The sequence below is a fragment of the Mobula hypostoma genome, chromosome 5 (genome assembly GCF_963921235.1).
Source record: "Mobula hypostoma chromosome 5, sMobHyp1.1, whole genome shotgun sequence".
Taxonomy (NCBI): Eukaryota; Metazoa; Chordata; class Chondrichthyes; order Myliobatiformes; family Myliobatidae; genus Mobula; species Mobula hypostoma.
In genome coordinates this window covers 136,070,189-136,087,560 of record NC_086101.1, presented here as the reverse complement: position 1 = coordinate 136,087,560, position 17,372 = coordinate 136,070,189, and the positions used below count along the sequence as shown (strand labels likewise).

The 17,372-nt window shown below is 39.3% G+C and overlaps 1 protein-coding gene across 1 annotated transcript in view; it reads right to left on the bottom strand.

Moving 5' to 3' along the window:
* Positions 1–16,668, bottom strand: part of smc2 (structural maintenance of chromosomes 2) — a 46,064-nt gene extending 29,396 nt beyond the window's left edge. The window contains exons 1-6 of the mRNA XM_063048982.1: positions 16,237–16,668; positions 10,754–10,903; positions 5,507–5,629; positions 2,045–2,083; positions 1,685–1,795; positions 160–204 (exon numbers count right to left, since the gene is read on the bottom strand). Of these exons, the coding sequence (XP_062905052.1) occupies positions 160–204; positions 1,685–1,795; positions 2,045–2,083; positions 5,507–5,629; positions 10,754–10,903; positions 16,237–16,404 (636 nt within the window). The 5' untranslated portion in view covers positions 16,405–16,668. The remainder of the gene's footprint in view (positions 1–159; positions 205–1,684; positions 1,796–2,044; positions 2,084–5,506; positions 5,630–10,753; positions 10,904–16,236) is intronic.
* Positions 16,669–17,372: the final 704 nt, after the last annotated feature.

The window sequence follows — 17,372 nt, the reverse complement described above, 5'->3', positions numbered from 1 at the left end:
AGTCCTAAAATCTACTTCATATGTTATTTTATCAAGGGATAGTCAATGGAGATTCAGCATTCTCATAATACACAATAACCAGTCAGAGCAATAAGTAGCAAATGTGAAAACCATGTTTTACCACTTTTTTCTCCCATTGGCAAAATCATGAATACACACCTCCTTCAATTTCTGAAGAGTAGGAGTAATTTCCTCTTCCAAAATCTAAAACATATAAAAAAAATTGGTTAAAAAAAGTTTCATGAATTACAAATGCACAGGATTCTCAAACTGTTAGAACATTGTACCAAAAATACAAATAATGTAATTTTAGTTTGGTACTTCAATAAATAATTTTTCTATTCTACATCACTCCATATACAAGATCTGTCACACAAACCCACACAATCTCAACACGTTAATATCATTTAACTTAGTAATCAATTTATTTCTTAATCAATAGCACAAATCGCTGAAAACAGAATTATAGGCAAATAAGAACAAGAGGAATAATAGTGAGCCTAAATAATGGCATCATGGTCCCTTCCAATCCTGCATGCATCTCTTCCAATGCAAAGTTCTGGACAATTCATGTTACTTAACTGCAAAACAAAGACATGCTTGATTTTCTTACACATCATGCAATTGGCCCATCAGCTTCATTCTGTTATCACCCAACTGAATTGAGCTGACAAACCAAAAATTGAAAAAGCAGCCTTCCTAAATGGAATTTATGCATTAGGCTTTAAAGAGCCCTCCAACCTCTCCATCAGCAAATAGGTCCTCAATACTAATCCAGCATTATCATAATTTTAAAAAATGATAATTGTGTACTCTGTAGATCTGGAAGCTATTTTCCCCAAACAGTAAATATGAATCCACTGAACTGAATAGCATAATGGCTTCAGTACATTTCACTTACGAACAAACCTTCAATTCCCTCATACTCATTACGACTATCCTTCTCCAATATTCATTAAGCAAGATCATTTACATTAATTAGAAAGCAAGATGTTGGCAGTCTTAAATACAAACAGCAAATTATGGAAAACTGTTGAGCAATAACACATTAGAGACAGATAGGGTGATGAAAAAAAAGCATTTATTATGCTCATCTTTGTTGTCTGATACATTAAATATAAATGTTGGAACATTATGTTGCAGCTGTACAAAATATTAGTTAGGAAGTATTTGGAGTATTGTGTATAGCTCAGGAACATGAAATATGTAATAACAATAGAAAGATTGCAGAAGCATTCATTTATCAGGATGGTGTCTGGAATATAGGGCATAGTTATAACAGATTGGATAGACTGGGTTTATTCTCATCAGAACATAGAAGATTTATAAAATTATGATGGGTATATGTAGGATTAATAGTCAAAATTATTATCCCAGACCAGGAATCTGGATCTGGGGGGCACAAGTTTAAGAGAGAATTTAAGGAGTGAATTGGTTTTATCCATACAAAGGTGGTGATTATCCAGAATGAGCTGCCAAGAGAGGTATTACAGGCAGATACAATACAACAGTTCAAAGGCATTTGAAGGTACCTATATGGTTATGGCATAAAGGGATATGGGACTAATGTGGGCAAATGGAACTAGCACAGATAGGCATTATGGTTAACACGGGCAAGGTGTGCTGACAGCCGATTTCAATGCTGTACTTTTCTATATAAAGTGCAGTGGGACAAATAAATTACCGTGTGGATTTCTTTCAACTTGGCCTCCTTTTTCTCAATTGTTTTCTGGGCAGCTAACTTCTTACATTCATACATTCTGGTCCCTGCTGCTTCTTCTATCAGTGATAAGATCTGTGGTACAAAAGTTTACAATTATGTACAGCAGTATTCTATAAACAGTGATAACAATTTCAAAATTCGTATAAGTACTTAGATTAGAATTCTTTTTAAACTTCAAAATTTTGGAAAAAAGGTACATCATTAATTATTTGAATATTTCCAAATAAACACAGACTGTGCACAATGTAACTGATAGGCATGAACGCTTATTTCTACCAATATTCATGGCATCAAGATCCAAACATAAACTAGAAAACTTACCTCTGGGGGTTTCATGTTCAAAACCTTAGTAATACGACCCTAAAAGCAAAACAAATTTAATTTTAAAGATTCAGCACAGTGTCTGCAGTACATGTTAAACAACATAGGTTTAACTTTACAATGTTCAGACATACATCAGTGTGTATCTAATTTTAAAACAAGTTGACTTTAACATAAACAACAAAGAATAAAACTTAAATAAATAAAATCTTGCAAAATAATTAATTTTAAATAAATGAAATCCAAATGCATAAAAAATAATATTTCACTTATGTGCTGCAATTTGCAATGCTTACAAATTAGAACCATTCCCAAGTCAAGAGGCCGGATGGCCTACTCCTGCTATTTCTTCTGCTCTTATGTACGTAACTTTCCATGAAAGATCACCCAGTTCTTGGCAAAGCAAGGACAGACTAAAAGTTCAAGCTTCAGAAAATGGTTCATGCTTCCAAGGAATGTACAGCAGCCTCGGATAACTGATTATTTAATTTGCCTCCCAAGTCAAGGGCTTCATTCAATGAGGATAGACGATATCCTGGATTCCAGCCATTATTTCATCCACTCCATGTCAAAACTTGTGCTACCATTTCCCACACCCTATAATAAATGGGGCTACAGTGGCTCTGCAAATGCCACAAATAGAAAAACACAGCTTTTTACAGTAGTAATTGTTCACCAGAGTTTCAGTTGTAAATTTAACTCAAAGTTACACTATAAAGTCACAGTAAAGTATGTAGGAAATCTTTTTCTTAAATATAGCTGATCATGGTTGTGTGTGAAGGGGTGTGTAATGAGTAATATGTAATAAAGATAGCTTTTGTAGTAACACCCAAAAGCTTTGAATAAATTTAAAGACATAGAAACACTTCACATCATCTTTGGGTTTCAATATATAATGATCACAACATCACGTGTATTTTCTTGAGCTGCTAAATTAATTTTTAATCTAACCTTTGCTTACAGAGATAGTGTTACATCACCCAATGGAGTGTCCTCAAACTGAAAGAGGAAATTATTCACCCACCTGTACATGAATAGACCTACAGTGGCATGCAAAAGTTGGGGCACCCCAGTCAAAATTTCTGTTACTGTGAATAGTTAAGTGAGTAGAGGATGAACTGATCTGCGAAAGTCATAAAAGTTAAAGACGAAACATTCTTTTCAACATTTTAAGCAATATTAGTGCATTATTTTTGTTTTGTACAATTTTAGAGTGAAAAAAAGGAAAGGAGCACCATGCAAAAGTTTGAGCACCCCAAGAGATTTGAGTTCTCAGATAACTTTTACCAAGGTCTCAGACCTTAATTAGCTTGTTAGAGTTATGGCTTATTCACAGTCATCATTAGGAAAAGTCAGGTGATGCAAATTTCAAAGCTTTATAAATACCCTGACTCCTCAGACCTTGTCCCAACAATCAGCAGCCAAGGGCTCCTTTAAACAGCTGCCTAGCACTCCGAAAATTAAAATAAATGATGCCCACAAAGCAGGAGAAGGCTATAAGAAGATAGCAAAGTGTTTTCAGGTAGCTGTTTCCTCAGTTCGCAATGTAATTAAGAAATGGCAGTTAACAGGAACGGTGAAGGTCAAGTTGAAGTCTGGAAGACCAAGAAAACTTTCCGAGAGAACTACTCATAGGATTGCTAGAAAGGCAAATCAAAACCCCCATTTCACTGCAAAAGACCTTCAGGAAGATTTGGCAGACTCTGGAGTGGTGGTGCACTGTTCTACTGTGCAGCGACATCTGCACAAATACGGCCTTCATGGAAGAGTCATCAGAAGAAAACCTTTCCTGCATCCTCATCACAAAATTCAGCGTCAGAAGTTTGCAAAGGAACATCTAAACAAGCCTGATGCATTTTGGAGACAAGTCCTGTGGACTGATGAAGTTAAAATAGAACATTTTGGCCGCAATGAGCAAAGGTAAATTTGGAGAAAAAAGGGTGCAGAGTTTCATGAAAAGAACACCTCTCCAACTGTTAAGCACGGGGGTGGATCAATCATGCTTTGGCCTTGTGTTGCAGCCAGTGGCACAGGGAACATTTCACTGGGAGAGGGAAGAATGAATTCAATTAAATACCAGCAAATTCTGGAAGCAAGCATCACACCGTCTGTAAAAAAGCTGAAGATGAAAAGAGGATGGCTTCTACAACAGGATAATAATCCTAAACACACCTCAATATCCACAATGGACTACCTCAAGGGGCGCAAGCTGAAGGTTTTGCCATAGCCCTCACAGTCCCACAGTCCATCGAAAATCTGTGGATAGACCTCAAAAGAGCAGTGCATGAAAGATGGCCCAAGAATCTCTCAGAACTAGAAGCCTTTTGCAATGAAGAATGGGTGAAAATCACCTGAACAAGAATTGAAAGACTCTTAACTGGCTACAGAAAGCATTTACAAGCTGTGATATTTGCCAAAGGGGGTGTTACTAAGTACTGATCATGCAGGGTGCCCAAACTTTTGCTTTGGGCCTTTTTCCTTTTTTGTTATTTTGAAACTGTAAAAGATGGAAATAAAAAAGTAATCTTGCTTAAAATATTAAAGAAATGTGTCATCTTTAACTTTATGCCTTTTGGAAATCAGGTCATCTTTTACTCGCTTAGCTATTCACAGTAACAGATATTTTGACCAGGGTGCCCAAACTTTTGCATGCCACTATATCCGCTAGAAATACACTTGGGTCATGTAGGTTATTCTCTAGGTTATATCTTGTACCACTTGTTTTGAGTCTGACAACAATCCTTAAAAGTGTAACTCAGGCAATGGTGATGTACTCTCGGCACTCCTACTGAAGAGCCCAACTCAGAATATGTGCTGTCTTTCCAAATTTTCAAAGACTAAACATTTACAATTTCCCTAAGATTACTGACCACTGACAGAGTAATGTTTTACATCACGGTGCTTGCAAGAGCTCTTTGGTATGGTTATCCAATTAGCCTCAATATCTTGCATTTTTGCCACTGCCTGACCTCTCTTATAAATGTCATCTCATGCACTTTAAAGTAATGCTATAGAGTTTGTTTTCATCACCTTTGCAGGTTGTACATTTCAGATTAACAGAAGCTCAATACATTAAAAAATGCTTCTTGTATCCTGCAATTGTATCCTGTTTACTAAACCAATACCATTTGTTGCAAGTTATTCTCAGGGTCACATCATAATTCCGATCAACTCGTCCAGTCCATATAGAACCAGCTTCTCATCCTTATGCCCAGAAATGAACAATGTTTCCACGTCTGGGTCCAGCTCTCCCATTCTTTTCACACAATTAAGGCACTCCATACTTTCCAAATCTTCTTGAAGCTGAGCTTATTTGTGGAAATAGTCTAACAAAACAACAGTGAATACTAACACATTCTGACAAGATTTTGTTTCAGTCTAAATAAATCAAAAAAACAATTTTTGGCTCAGCAGATTGCTAGGTGAAAAGCATATAAACAGTATATACAAAAACATACAAACCTGCATTATGAGGAAGTGAGGATTGTTGACATTCAAACCAACTGAACAGAAAAGATCCTGCACTCTGGTGTTGTTTGCATTCACACCATTAATTAGGTACTTGTTTCTCCCACCAATTATCACCTGAAATAAATATTTTATAATACATTTAAAACAAGCATAATAATTTCACATGTAGCTTTAAAAAAATGGTAGCTTAATATAAAAATAGTCAGGATACAAATCTAGTCAATAATCCTAAAAAGGCTGTCTCAGCACCCTCTGATTTACATAAACATTGTGCAATAGCAATAGAATGGCTAATTCATCAATCAATCCAGCTATTTATATTAATGGATTAGAAAAATACCTCATCGTTTCTTAACATATTTTTGTAATACTTCAAATCTTGATGCTATTTGAAATTTGATTCCTCAAAATAAAACTTTGTAAAAGTGCATCTGCCGTAATGTTTTCATCAAGACTTATGCATATTGAAGGAAAGCTAATTAATAATTACACACATTGATATTTTGTTTCCCCACCCACCCACCCACAGCGCATGTTGGTGCACAACATCATAGCTGTATGCAGGTAGAACCTAAGACATCTATTGAGTTTCTAATCAACTGCTCTGAGCTACGCCATCTTATTCAGTAACCATGCATAACTGTGGGTCACTGCAGGATACATCAGTATCTTTTCCTCATTCACGCAAGGTAAAATATTTTAAAACAGCTATTCTGTTCCCGTCCTGAAAATTTTCAAAAAAAAAAATTAGTGCTAAACTACCTACCCAAACCTAATGGGATTGGATTTCGTATAGTCAACCTTAAATCCAATATCTTTTTTAAATTGCAATGTACAAAACACATTTCAAGGGTTCCTAATGCAAGAAGCAAATGAGCTTAAGATTATTGACTAAAACATTCATTTCTTAGTACTGTATCCTAAAATCCTAATGAATTTAACTGTTAACCTTCCACACGTTATCCCAGTAAACTTGCCATTTGTAAGTGAAGATTATAAAAATTATTTATAAATAATTTTGAGCATTCCACAAAACAACTGCCACATTTTCCGATATTACAAACAGTGACCAGACTGAGAAGTACTTAACGACCTGTAGAGAGATTAGGAGCATTCCAAAGTTCAAAGTAAATTTATTATCAGAGTACATATATGTCACCATATACAACCCTGAGATACATTTTCTTGTGGGCATACTTAGTAAAACCATAATAGAATAATAACCATAATAAAATCAATGAAAGAAAGCAGAAACCTGGGCATTCAACCAGTGTGCAAATGACAACAAACTGCAAATACAAGAAAGAATGAAAGGAGTAATAATTAAAAATAAATAAGCTATAAATATCTAGAACATGAGATAAAGAGTCCTTGAAAGTGAGTCCATAGGTTGTAGGATCATCACAATGATGGGGCAAGTGAAGTTGAGTGAAGTTACCCCCCACCCCCCCCGCCCGGTTCAAGAGCCTGAGGGATAATAATAGCATCTATGGTGGGACGAGTCCTGAGGCTCCTACACCTTCTTCCTGATGGCAACAGTGAGTGGAGAGCATGTCCTGGGTGGTGGGGTCCCTGATGATGGATGCTGCTTTCCTGCAAACATGCCTCATGTAAATACACCCAATGGTGGAGAAGGATTTACCTGTGATGGAGTGGGCTGTATCCACCACTTTTTGTAAGATTTTCTGTTCCATACTAGGCTGTTGATTTGGTGTTTTGGGGTTTCCATACTAGCCTGTGATGCAGCCAGTCAATATACTCTCCACTATACATCTATACAAGTTTGTCAAAGTCTTAGATGCCAAGCTGAATCTTTGCAAACTCCTAAGTACAGGTGCTTCCATGCTTTCTTCGAAACTGCACTTGCGTGCTGGGTATAGGACAGGTCCTCCAAGATAATAACAGCAAAGAATTTAAAGTTGCTGACCCTCTCCACCTCTGATCCTCCAATGAGAATTGGCTGATGGACCTGTGGTTTCCTCCTCCTGAAGTCTATAATCAGCTCCTTGGCCTCGTTGACATTCAGTAGGAGATTGGTGTTATGGCACCACTCAACCAGATTTTCAAACTTCCTCCTATATGATGATTCATCACCGCCTTTGATTTGGCCTACGACAATGGTGTCACCAACAAACTTGATTATGGCATTGCAACTGTGCTTAGCCACACAGTCACAGGTGTATAGCAAGTAGAGCAAGAGGCTAAGCAGAAAGCCTTGTGGTACACCCATGCTGATGGAGATTGTGGAGGAACAGACACAAAATGCTAAAGGAACTCGGCAGGCCAGGCAGCATCTATGGATAAGAGTACAGTTGATGCTTCGGGCTGAAGGGTTTCAGCTAGAAACATCTTACTGTACTGTTTTCCATAGATTATGCCTGGCCTGCTGAGTTCCTCCAGCATTTTCTGCGTGTTGCTCAGATTTCCAGCATCTGCAGATTTTCTTTTGTTTGAGATTGTGGAGATGTTGTTGCCAATCCAAACTGAATGGGGTCTGCAAGTGAGGAAATCAAAGACCCATTTGAAGCTTATTGATTAGTTCTGATGGAACGATGGTATTAAATACTGAATTGTAGCTGATAAAGAACATCCTGATGTATCCACCTTTGCTGTCTAGATGTTCCATGGTTGAGTGAAGAGACAATGAGATGGCATCTGCTGTGCACCTATTGTGCCAGTAGAGAAATTGGAGCAGGTCCAAGTCGCTTCTCAGGCAGGAGTTGATATGTTTCATCACCAACCTCTCAAAAACACTTATTCACTGTGGATGTAAGAGCTACAGGACAATAGTCACTGAGGCAGATTACCATGTTCTTCGTCGGCAATGGTATAATTGAAACCTGCTTGAAGCAGATGAGTACCTCACACTGCCAAAGCAAGAGGGTAAAGACCTCAGTGAACACTCCAGCCAGTTGATTCGTACTTGGCCAGGTACCCTGTTGGGCCAGATGCTTCTTCTGGGCTCATGCATTGGCCTCAGAGATGGAAGTCACAGGATCATCAGGGACTCTGTGAGTTTGTGATGGTTCCTCCACGTTTTGACAGTCAAAACGAGTATAGAAGGCATTGAACTCATCTGGAAGCGAAGCCCTGTTGTCATCCATGTTAACTTCGTTAACTATATTAACTTTATGAGAGGGGATAGTACTCAAGCCCTGTTGAGCATCCTTTGTTGATTCTAGTCTGGAATTGCCACTTCACCCATGAGATGGCTTTCTGGCTACTGTACCTGGACCCTTGCAACTTTCTTGGTCACCAGACTTGAATGCCTCTGATCCAGCCCTCAGCATATTGCAGATTGCAAATCTCATCGTTCATCCAGGGCTTTTGGAAGGAAAAGACTCTGAATGATTTTGTGCGACACCATCGTCTACAACTGTTCTAATAAAGTCCACGTCAACCATGGTGTATTCATTCAGATCCACAGATGAGTCCTTGAACACAGCCCAGTCCACCAACTCGATCAATCCCATAGCCACTCCTCTGTCTCACGCAACCAGCCCTGTGTTTGACCTAACCTCTGGAGCTTTGTTCTTTAGCCTCTACTTGTATGCAGGTAGAAGGACAGCCAAGTGATCCGATCCACTGAAATGCAGACTGGGCATGGAACAGTAGGCATTCCTTATCTTAGTATACAGTGGTCAAGTGTGTTGCAACCTCTGAAGCTACAGGTTATTACCTGATAGTAATTAGGTAGGGTTTTCTTCAGACAAGCCTGGTTGAAGTCCCCGATTATGATTTGAAATGCGTTAGAATGAACTGTTTCCTATTTGGAGACAGCATCATGCAGTATCTCAAGCGCTTGCTTATACTCAGCCTCCAGTGGTTTGTAAACTGCAGTCAGGATTATGGAGACCTCCCTAGGTAAATAGAATGGATGCATTTGACCATTAGGTGTTCAAGGTCAGGGAAACACAAGTTCAACAAAATCACCACATGAGAGCACTACCGGGAGTTTATCATGAAACACACACCTCCACCTGTTGCCTGTTCTGAATCAGCAGTTCGGTCCAGTCTGTGAATCAAGAAGCCTTTGAGTATGACATCGCCATATCTGGTGTGTTAAGAGTAAGACACATCTTGTTCAACCATAGAACACAATAATTTCTCATTTCCTTCCAATACAGCAATTTTAGCCTCAGGTTCTCAATTTTGTTGTCTGGAGTCTGCACATTTGCTAACAAAATTCAGGTAAGAGGGAGTCTCATCCCTCTGCATTTCAGCCTGGTTTGGAGTCCACTCATCCTGCCTCACTTCTAGTTCTGTCGATGAATCTTCATCCGTTTAAAGTGCCATACCTGCTTGATCCGCCAGGTCCTTCAGAAGATCATGAAATCCGTAGATCATGAGTTGATTTAAAAGTACATTGCTTATAGGAATTTACATGCTGCAGATTGCAATGAGAGTAATTCAAGAGAGATGTATTTAGAAGTATTGCACGTATCCAGCAGAACATCGCCGTAGTTCACCAGCATCATCTTGCTACAATTAACACATGTTAAACACGTGTTCTTCCATTCCTGAGACAAATTGCTCATTTTTAGGGAAAATTCCTTTTTCTTTGCTTTGTACAAAGCTAAAGCACCTTTAGCAAACAAGCATTAATGGATTTGAGAGAGAGAAAGGAGGGAAAATAAACCTTTTAAGACAAAAATGAAGAACTTAATTCTCCATGTCTACAATGCAAAATGAAATTAAGTTTGCTTTGTTTAACAAACCCAGTACACGTTTGGTTGCCCTTCAAACGAGAAGAACATACATTTTGGGCAACCTGTTCCAATTAATCTCCTTCCAGTCATAGTTAAAAACTATACATTCACTATAATTATCTGCATAAAGTAAACAAAAATTCAGATAAAGGTCCAAGAAGCAGATTAGCAGAGGTTTGCAATGATATTTTTTGAATTTCAATCAATTACCAAATTGTGCTGGATCAAATTAAAATCCAACAACCACCCACACTAACTGCACAACCATAATTGGTTAGACATTAAGATGCATATTGCAGCTTCTATAAAATTAATTATTTTTCCTGTGCTATTAACTCAAAACAGTAAGATTCCAAACCAAGAACTCAAAAAATGGGCATAGAAAAAAAAGGACAAAGGAATTATTTCATTAAAATCTTTCTAACAATTGACCATATTAACTTTAACCTTGCTTATTTCTTTAAAAATATTCAAGCTCTTAGAATTATGAAATTAAATCATATCTTTCAAAAAATAGATTAAAAAGTACCTGTCTTGAAACTGTAATTTCATCATGAGTCTCAAAGCCCAAAGGACTCTGTTTTTTGTCACTGTTGTCAAAGGTAATTGAAACAGTGGCTTTCGTAATCCCTGCTTGTCCATTTTTATAGACCAAATCCTGAAGGTTTGATGCTCGCACCTAATAGCAGAAAACAAAGATATCCCATGAAAATGTCAACATTCAAACCATTTCAAAAGTAAAAGCATATCATTTGGATTGCATATTGTTCTAATTAAACACGTGTCCAATGCAAAAAAGTTATCTTCTCTCAAAGGCCTATTAGATTACATTTTGAAGTCCTTATCAATTCCATTCCTATTCTCCTAAACATGCAGTAAGTTCCATTGAGTAATTTTTCATGGAGTGTTTTTTCCCCTTGCATCCCCAATATCTTTTGGCCATTCCTTCAAGTCCCAATCTCTTGTTCCTTGAACAACCTGCTGATGGGAACAGCTTCCTTCTATTAACTTTACCTAAACTCCTCAAGATCTTGTACCTACCAAATTTCCTCTCAACATTCATTGTTTCAAGAACCATTCCCAGCTTCTACATTCTGATGTTGTACAGTAGCTGGAAGCTCTTCTCTCTGGAACTGCTCTAACCAATCTTTTGTATACTTTTATCGGGGAAATCTCCAGGACCTTCACACCCTTTCCAAAGTGCAGTGAACAGAATTGAATCAAATACTCCAGTTGCAGCCCAACATGTGTTTTTACACAAGCTCAACTCTTGATATTTAAATTTGAGGCTTTTTTAATTGTAAAATTGATAAAGATTAGCTGGTATATGAATGTTTTAAATTATAAACTACAAGCCTAATCACTAGTGAAAATACAATCTAACAATATGTCACTAAAAATAACAGTGGGGTTTGGAGACAGACATACATAGACCAATATCCATTTTGTTTAAGCTAACAGTGACTTTCATGAAGGGCTATCAAACTGAAACATTAAATTTATTTCACTTCCCCTTTCAAATCACATTTCATATATTTTTAAATAAGAAAAGTGCTGTTATTTTGGAATTGTTGGTAAAATTGAAAGATTTGTGTGTAACGATACAAAACTGTTGTGAATGTATTCCAATTTGTATACTCTTTCAGCCCTATTCAGTCCCCCTTCCGCAACTCCTTTGCTAGACTGCCAATTTCTAGTGTTATAGAGAAACTTTCTACTGTTAAACCAAAATCAATAATTTCATTACCTCTGCCACCAGTTTCCACAAAGTCACTATATTCATTTCAAGGGGTAGCTCAAAACCAGTTTCCACTAAAAGCCCAAAGCTACCTTGAAAACATTTCTTTCTACCTTGCTTCCTACAAGAGCTTCAATCCATTCCCCAGTTGCCATGTTGTATCTGACACATCCTTTCATGGTACAGGTTGAGAACTTCATCTGAAATTCCAAAATACGAAAACCTCCGAAGTTTTGAACACTGACATGATGTCACAAATGGATAATTTCACAAGGTGCTGGGAAGGTTTCTGAGTGATGCACACGTCTCTGCATACCACAGACTGTTCTGAGAAGTGACCTCATGTATGTAATGCACAGAAGTTAACAAAAAATAGAAAAACACTGCATAAAGTGAAAATTGAAGATCTCAATTGTGCATTGAAAAAATGGATTCAGCTGTGTCAGAGCAAACATGTGCCACTAACGGTATGCTGATCATAAAACAAGCAAAGATCTATCATGGTGAACTGAAAATTTAAGGTAATTATGAGTACTCAACAGGCTGGTTGCAAAAATTTTAAAGGTGCAGCATTCAAATTTTAAAGATTTTAAAACTTTTAAATATAAAGCATCTGCTGATCATGAAGCAGCAGGGAAACTTATTGATGAGCTTGTGAAGATTGTTGCTGATGAAAATCTAACAGCAGAACAAGTCTACAGTGCTGATTGTTTCTTTGCTTGACCTGATGCTATAAGAATTCATGGATGTGGAGTCTCTATACAAATCCCTCCTTCCTACATGCCACTTCTACTATGTCTGTCCTGCCAGCGGATCATAGTAAGGCATGGTTGCAAGGGAAGAATATGTCAGACTACTACTAGGCTAATGAACATCAAAGAAAAAAATGCTGAACATCTGAAACAGGAACAGGAAATGCTGGAAAATCTCAGGAGTTCAGACAGCAGTTACATTTTTCAATTCTGACACAGGGCTATACATCCAAAACATTATCTTTCTTTCCATGGATGTTGCCTGATCCACTGAGATTTACCAACAGTTTTTGTTATTTGGACAGCAGTCCGCAGATATTGCAAGGGCGATTTCCTGCTGATCCAAATTTGGTGAGAATATTAGTGCTGACTATCCAAGTGCATTAAGATAGTGATTGACATTATAGCTCATTTCAAAAGAACCAAAATCACTCGTAGAGCACACAGGGACAACGTAATATCCTGCACTAGGATTGGCTGAATTAGACAGGTTTTTACAATAATCAAGCATAATCATCATTAACTACGACAGATTTTTAAAACAAAATTGATTTAAATTCCGCAGTTATCTAGTTGGGAACTGAACCTGCATCACTGAATTAGTACACTAGATGTCTGGATTACTAGTTTGGGAACAAGCAGTGTCACCTCAGCACTTTGTGCTCCCCTGTTCTATTTCTGTCATTCCCATTTTCATCACATCTTCCCAAGCAACCACAGAAGCTGCAATATCTGCCCTTTCAATTGCTCTCATCCCAAAGGCTGGCAACCCAAATATTGATTTCCTCGTAATTCTTCTACTTTAATGTACTAATAGGTGCTCACAGTGTAGTTTACTTCACAATAAGGAAATAAAACAAAACAGATCACTTTACAGAACATTTTTGTTCAATTTCAAAAGAACAATCCTGACTAGGAATAGGGTTCCCCTTGTCCTCACCTACCACCCCACCAGCCTCCAGGTCCAACATATAATTCTCCGTAACTTCCGCCACCTCCAACGGGATCCCACCACTAAGCACATCTTTCCCTCCCCCCCCCGCTATACGCAGGGATCGCTCCCTATGTGACTCCCTTGTCCATTCGTCCCCCCCATCCCTCCCCACCGATCTCCCTCCCGGCACTTATCCTTGTAAGCGGAACAAGTGCTACACATGCCCTTACACTTCCTCCTTCACCACCATTCGGGGTCCCAGACAGTCCTTCCAGGTGAGGCAACACGTCACCTGTGAGTCAGCTGGGGTGATATACTGCGTCCGTCGCTCCCGATGTGGCCTTCTATATATTGGTGAGACCCGACGCAGACTGGGAGACCGTTTCTCTGAACACCTACGCTCTGTCCGCCAGAGAAAGCAGGATCTCCCAGTGGCCACACATTTTAATTCCACGTCCCATTCCCATTCTGATATGTCTATCCACGGCCTCCTCTACTGTCAAGATGAAGCCACACTCAGGCTGGAGGATCTGGGTAGCCTCCAACCTGATGGCATGAACACTGACTTCTCTAACTGCTGTTAATGCCCCATCTCCCCTTTGTACCCCATCGGTTATTTATTTATTATTAATTTTTCTCTCTCTCTCTCTCCTTTTTCTCCCTCTGTCTCTCTCATTAAACTCCTTGCCTATCCTCTGGGCTTCCCCCTTCCCCCATTCTTTCTCCCTAGGCCTCCCGTCCCATGATCCTCTCCCTTCTCCAGCCTCATATCCCTTTTGCCAATCAACTTTCCAGCTCTTAGCTCCACCCCCTGTCTTCTCCTATCATTTCAGATCTCCCCCTCCCACTTTCAAATCTCTTACTATCTCTTCTTACAGTTAGTCCTGACCAAGGGTCTCGGCCCAAAACGTCGACGGTGCCTCTTCCCATAGATGCTGCCTGGCCTGCTGCGTTCACCAGCAATTTTTGTGTGTGTTGCCTGATCTTCATGTTTGCTTGTCATTTTAATGCTCCATCTCACTCCCACACTAACCTCCTACTCTGACTCAACAGTGTTCCAGCACCCAGGATTAAACAACTCCAGGTAATCAGTATTCCACTCTTGCACCCAACATCCATTTCTTTGTCTAATACTTTTTCTTCCATCGTTTCATTTGTTACTCCCATTTATAGCTTTTCCGAATCCACCTTTAATACCATCATTCAGCTGATGACATGACATTACACAATTGCATTTCATCCCACCATAAACCTTCACTTTTGTTCTTCCTGCCCTTCTTTCTCTATAATTTAAAACTAGTTTTGTATCCATCTTTCTCACTGAGGGAGGTCATCAACCAGAAACCTTTATTCTGCTTCCCTCTCTACCAATATTGCCTGAACCACTCCAGGGTATTTCCAGTATTTCCCTTCCTCAAAGGACAGTCACCAAATTTTAATGATTCACCATGGAAAGGATCCTATCCGGATGCATCACGACTTGGCAGAACAATTACTCTGTTCACGACTGCAAGAAACAGCAGTGATTTATGGCCACAACTCAGCACATCACTAAAATTAGGTCCCGCACCCTCCACAGGCTATCTATTCCTCTTGCTCCCTCTGTAAAGCAGCCAGCATAATCAAAGATCTCACCCACCCCAGACAACTCTTTTCTCATCTCCAATCAGACAGAAACCTGAAAGTATGTATCATCAGGCTCAAGGACAGCTTCTATCCCACTGGCGTAAGGCTATTGAATGAATCCCTGGCACAATGAGATGGACTCATATCCTCACAATCCTTACTGTCTACCTGCACTGCACTGTAACAATTTACTCCAGTATTGTTTTCCCTCATAGCACTGCATAATGAATTGATCTATATGGTTGGTTTGCAAGACAAGTTTTGCACTGTACCTCAGTACATGTGACAATAATAAATCAAAGGAACACAAACAAAACGCTGGAGGAACCCAATAGGCCAGGCAGCATCTATGGAAAAGAGTAAGCAGTCCAGGCCGAGACCCTTCATCAGGATTGATTTACTGATAAATAATTAATTTCCCAGTTCATTTTTGTTCAATAAATATATTTAGATTTTCACAATAAAATGCCTGATGTTCACATAGCACTTTACAATTTCTTGCTCTTGATTAGTTAAACATTTTGATTGATCAATTTTCCTTAGAAAAAGGGTGCAACATTTTTAAGAACACCATAGAAATCCATGAAGTTTACTTTCGATGTGTTGAGCGAACGTAGCATCTGCCTGGCCATATAACAACAAACCTTTTGTTTGCAGAACCTCAAGATGATCCAAGATCTCTGGTTCCAGTGAACTGCAAATAACCCAACCTTTGCACGGCAAGTCTTACAAAAAGTATTGCGTTGATAACGTATTTTAAGTGATTTGATGGACAACTCTGCTACGAAGGGCTGCGTGGGTTCTTCTGCAGTTATGAACCACTCTGGATGTTTATTTTTTAACAAAACATGAAAGGTGCTACGGCATGGGTTTGTTGAGGCCACGGTTTCAGACAGCCGACTGATGCCAGGTGGCCGGTGTTGAGGGGAGAGATCAGAGATGAGGTACGGTCTGACACTGACCTGCGACAGGTTGCTGATGCCCAGCAGGAAGCAGATGGAGTCCAAGATGTTGGATTTGCCGCTGCCGTTCAGACCGGTAATAGCGTTGAAGAGGGGGTCAAAGCCGTTGATCTCCGTCCTCTGCGCGTACGACTTGAAGCCGTCAATGATTATCGACTTAATGTACATCCTCCCTTGTGGCTGTGTGTTACCGATCCAAGTTTTATCTCACGATTTATTTCCGATTTGTCGGTCTCAGCCGAACCTGCAGCGCCACTCGAGCGCCTTCCGCTCACTTTGAATTTTGGCGCCAATTACCGACCGTTAACTCTGAGTTATTAATCCCGACCTTATGCTCTTTCTCTATAACCATGCAGTTGCTTCCAATGCAATATGCCCGAATTATTGTATTTGGAGTAGGTTTGGATAGTTGTTAAATATTTACTGCGCCGTACAAAAATTTAACATCCAATATAGGCATATTCTATAGCACCAAAAGGGTCCTCGTATAGATGTTGTGACGTCACGAGGTTATGGGCGATTATGTATTCTTAAAGGGACATGCTTCATTAAATGACTACAGTGTTTATAATGTAAATACGTATATAAAAGATATATTCACTGGGTTGTATGACATAGAATCAGGTTCTTAGACCCAACGTGGCCATGCTATTACCTTTGCTCATCTACCTTAATCCTATTTGCCTATTAATCCTATTGTTCATAATCCTTCAATGTTTTACCTATTTAAGTGCCTGTGTAATTGTCTCTGTGTACATACATCTATTGATGCTTCTGGACACATCTTCAGTGATGTTCCTGGAATCATCGGGTGTTTCGGGTCTTTCAACATCATACAACCTCCTCCAGGTGACCCACCCGGCGCTGATCAGACCCCAGATTGTGTCCAGATGGCTAACTACTTATGACTCCATGACTCCCCTCTTTTGAGCCACAGCCATCTTGAGGCCCTCTCTGCCGCATCGGTGGTACTGCGGATGGCCCTCCTCTTCCTCTCTCCCTCGATGCCCAAAATACTGAAGGCTCTAACTAAAGACCAGGCTACGAATCCCCTACAACCAACTTCCACTGGGAGACACCTCGCATGGCTTGCAGCTTCCTATCAACCCCTCCCTTCGCCGTTATCTCCAGAATTT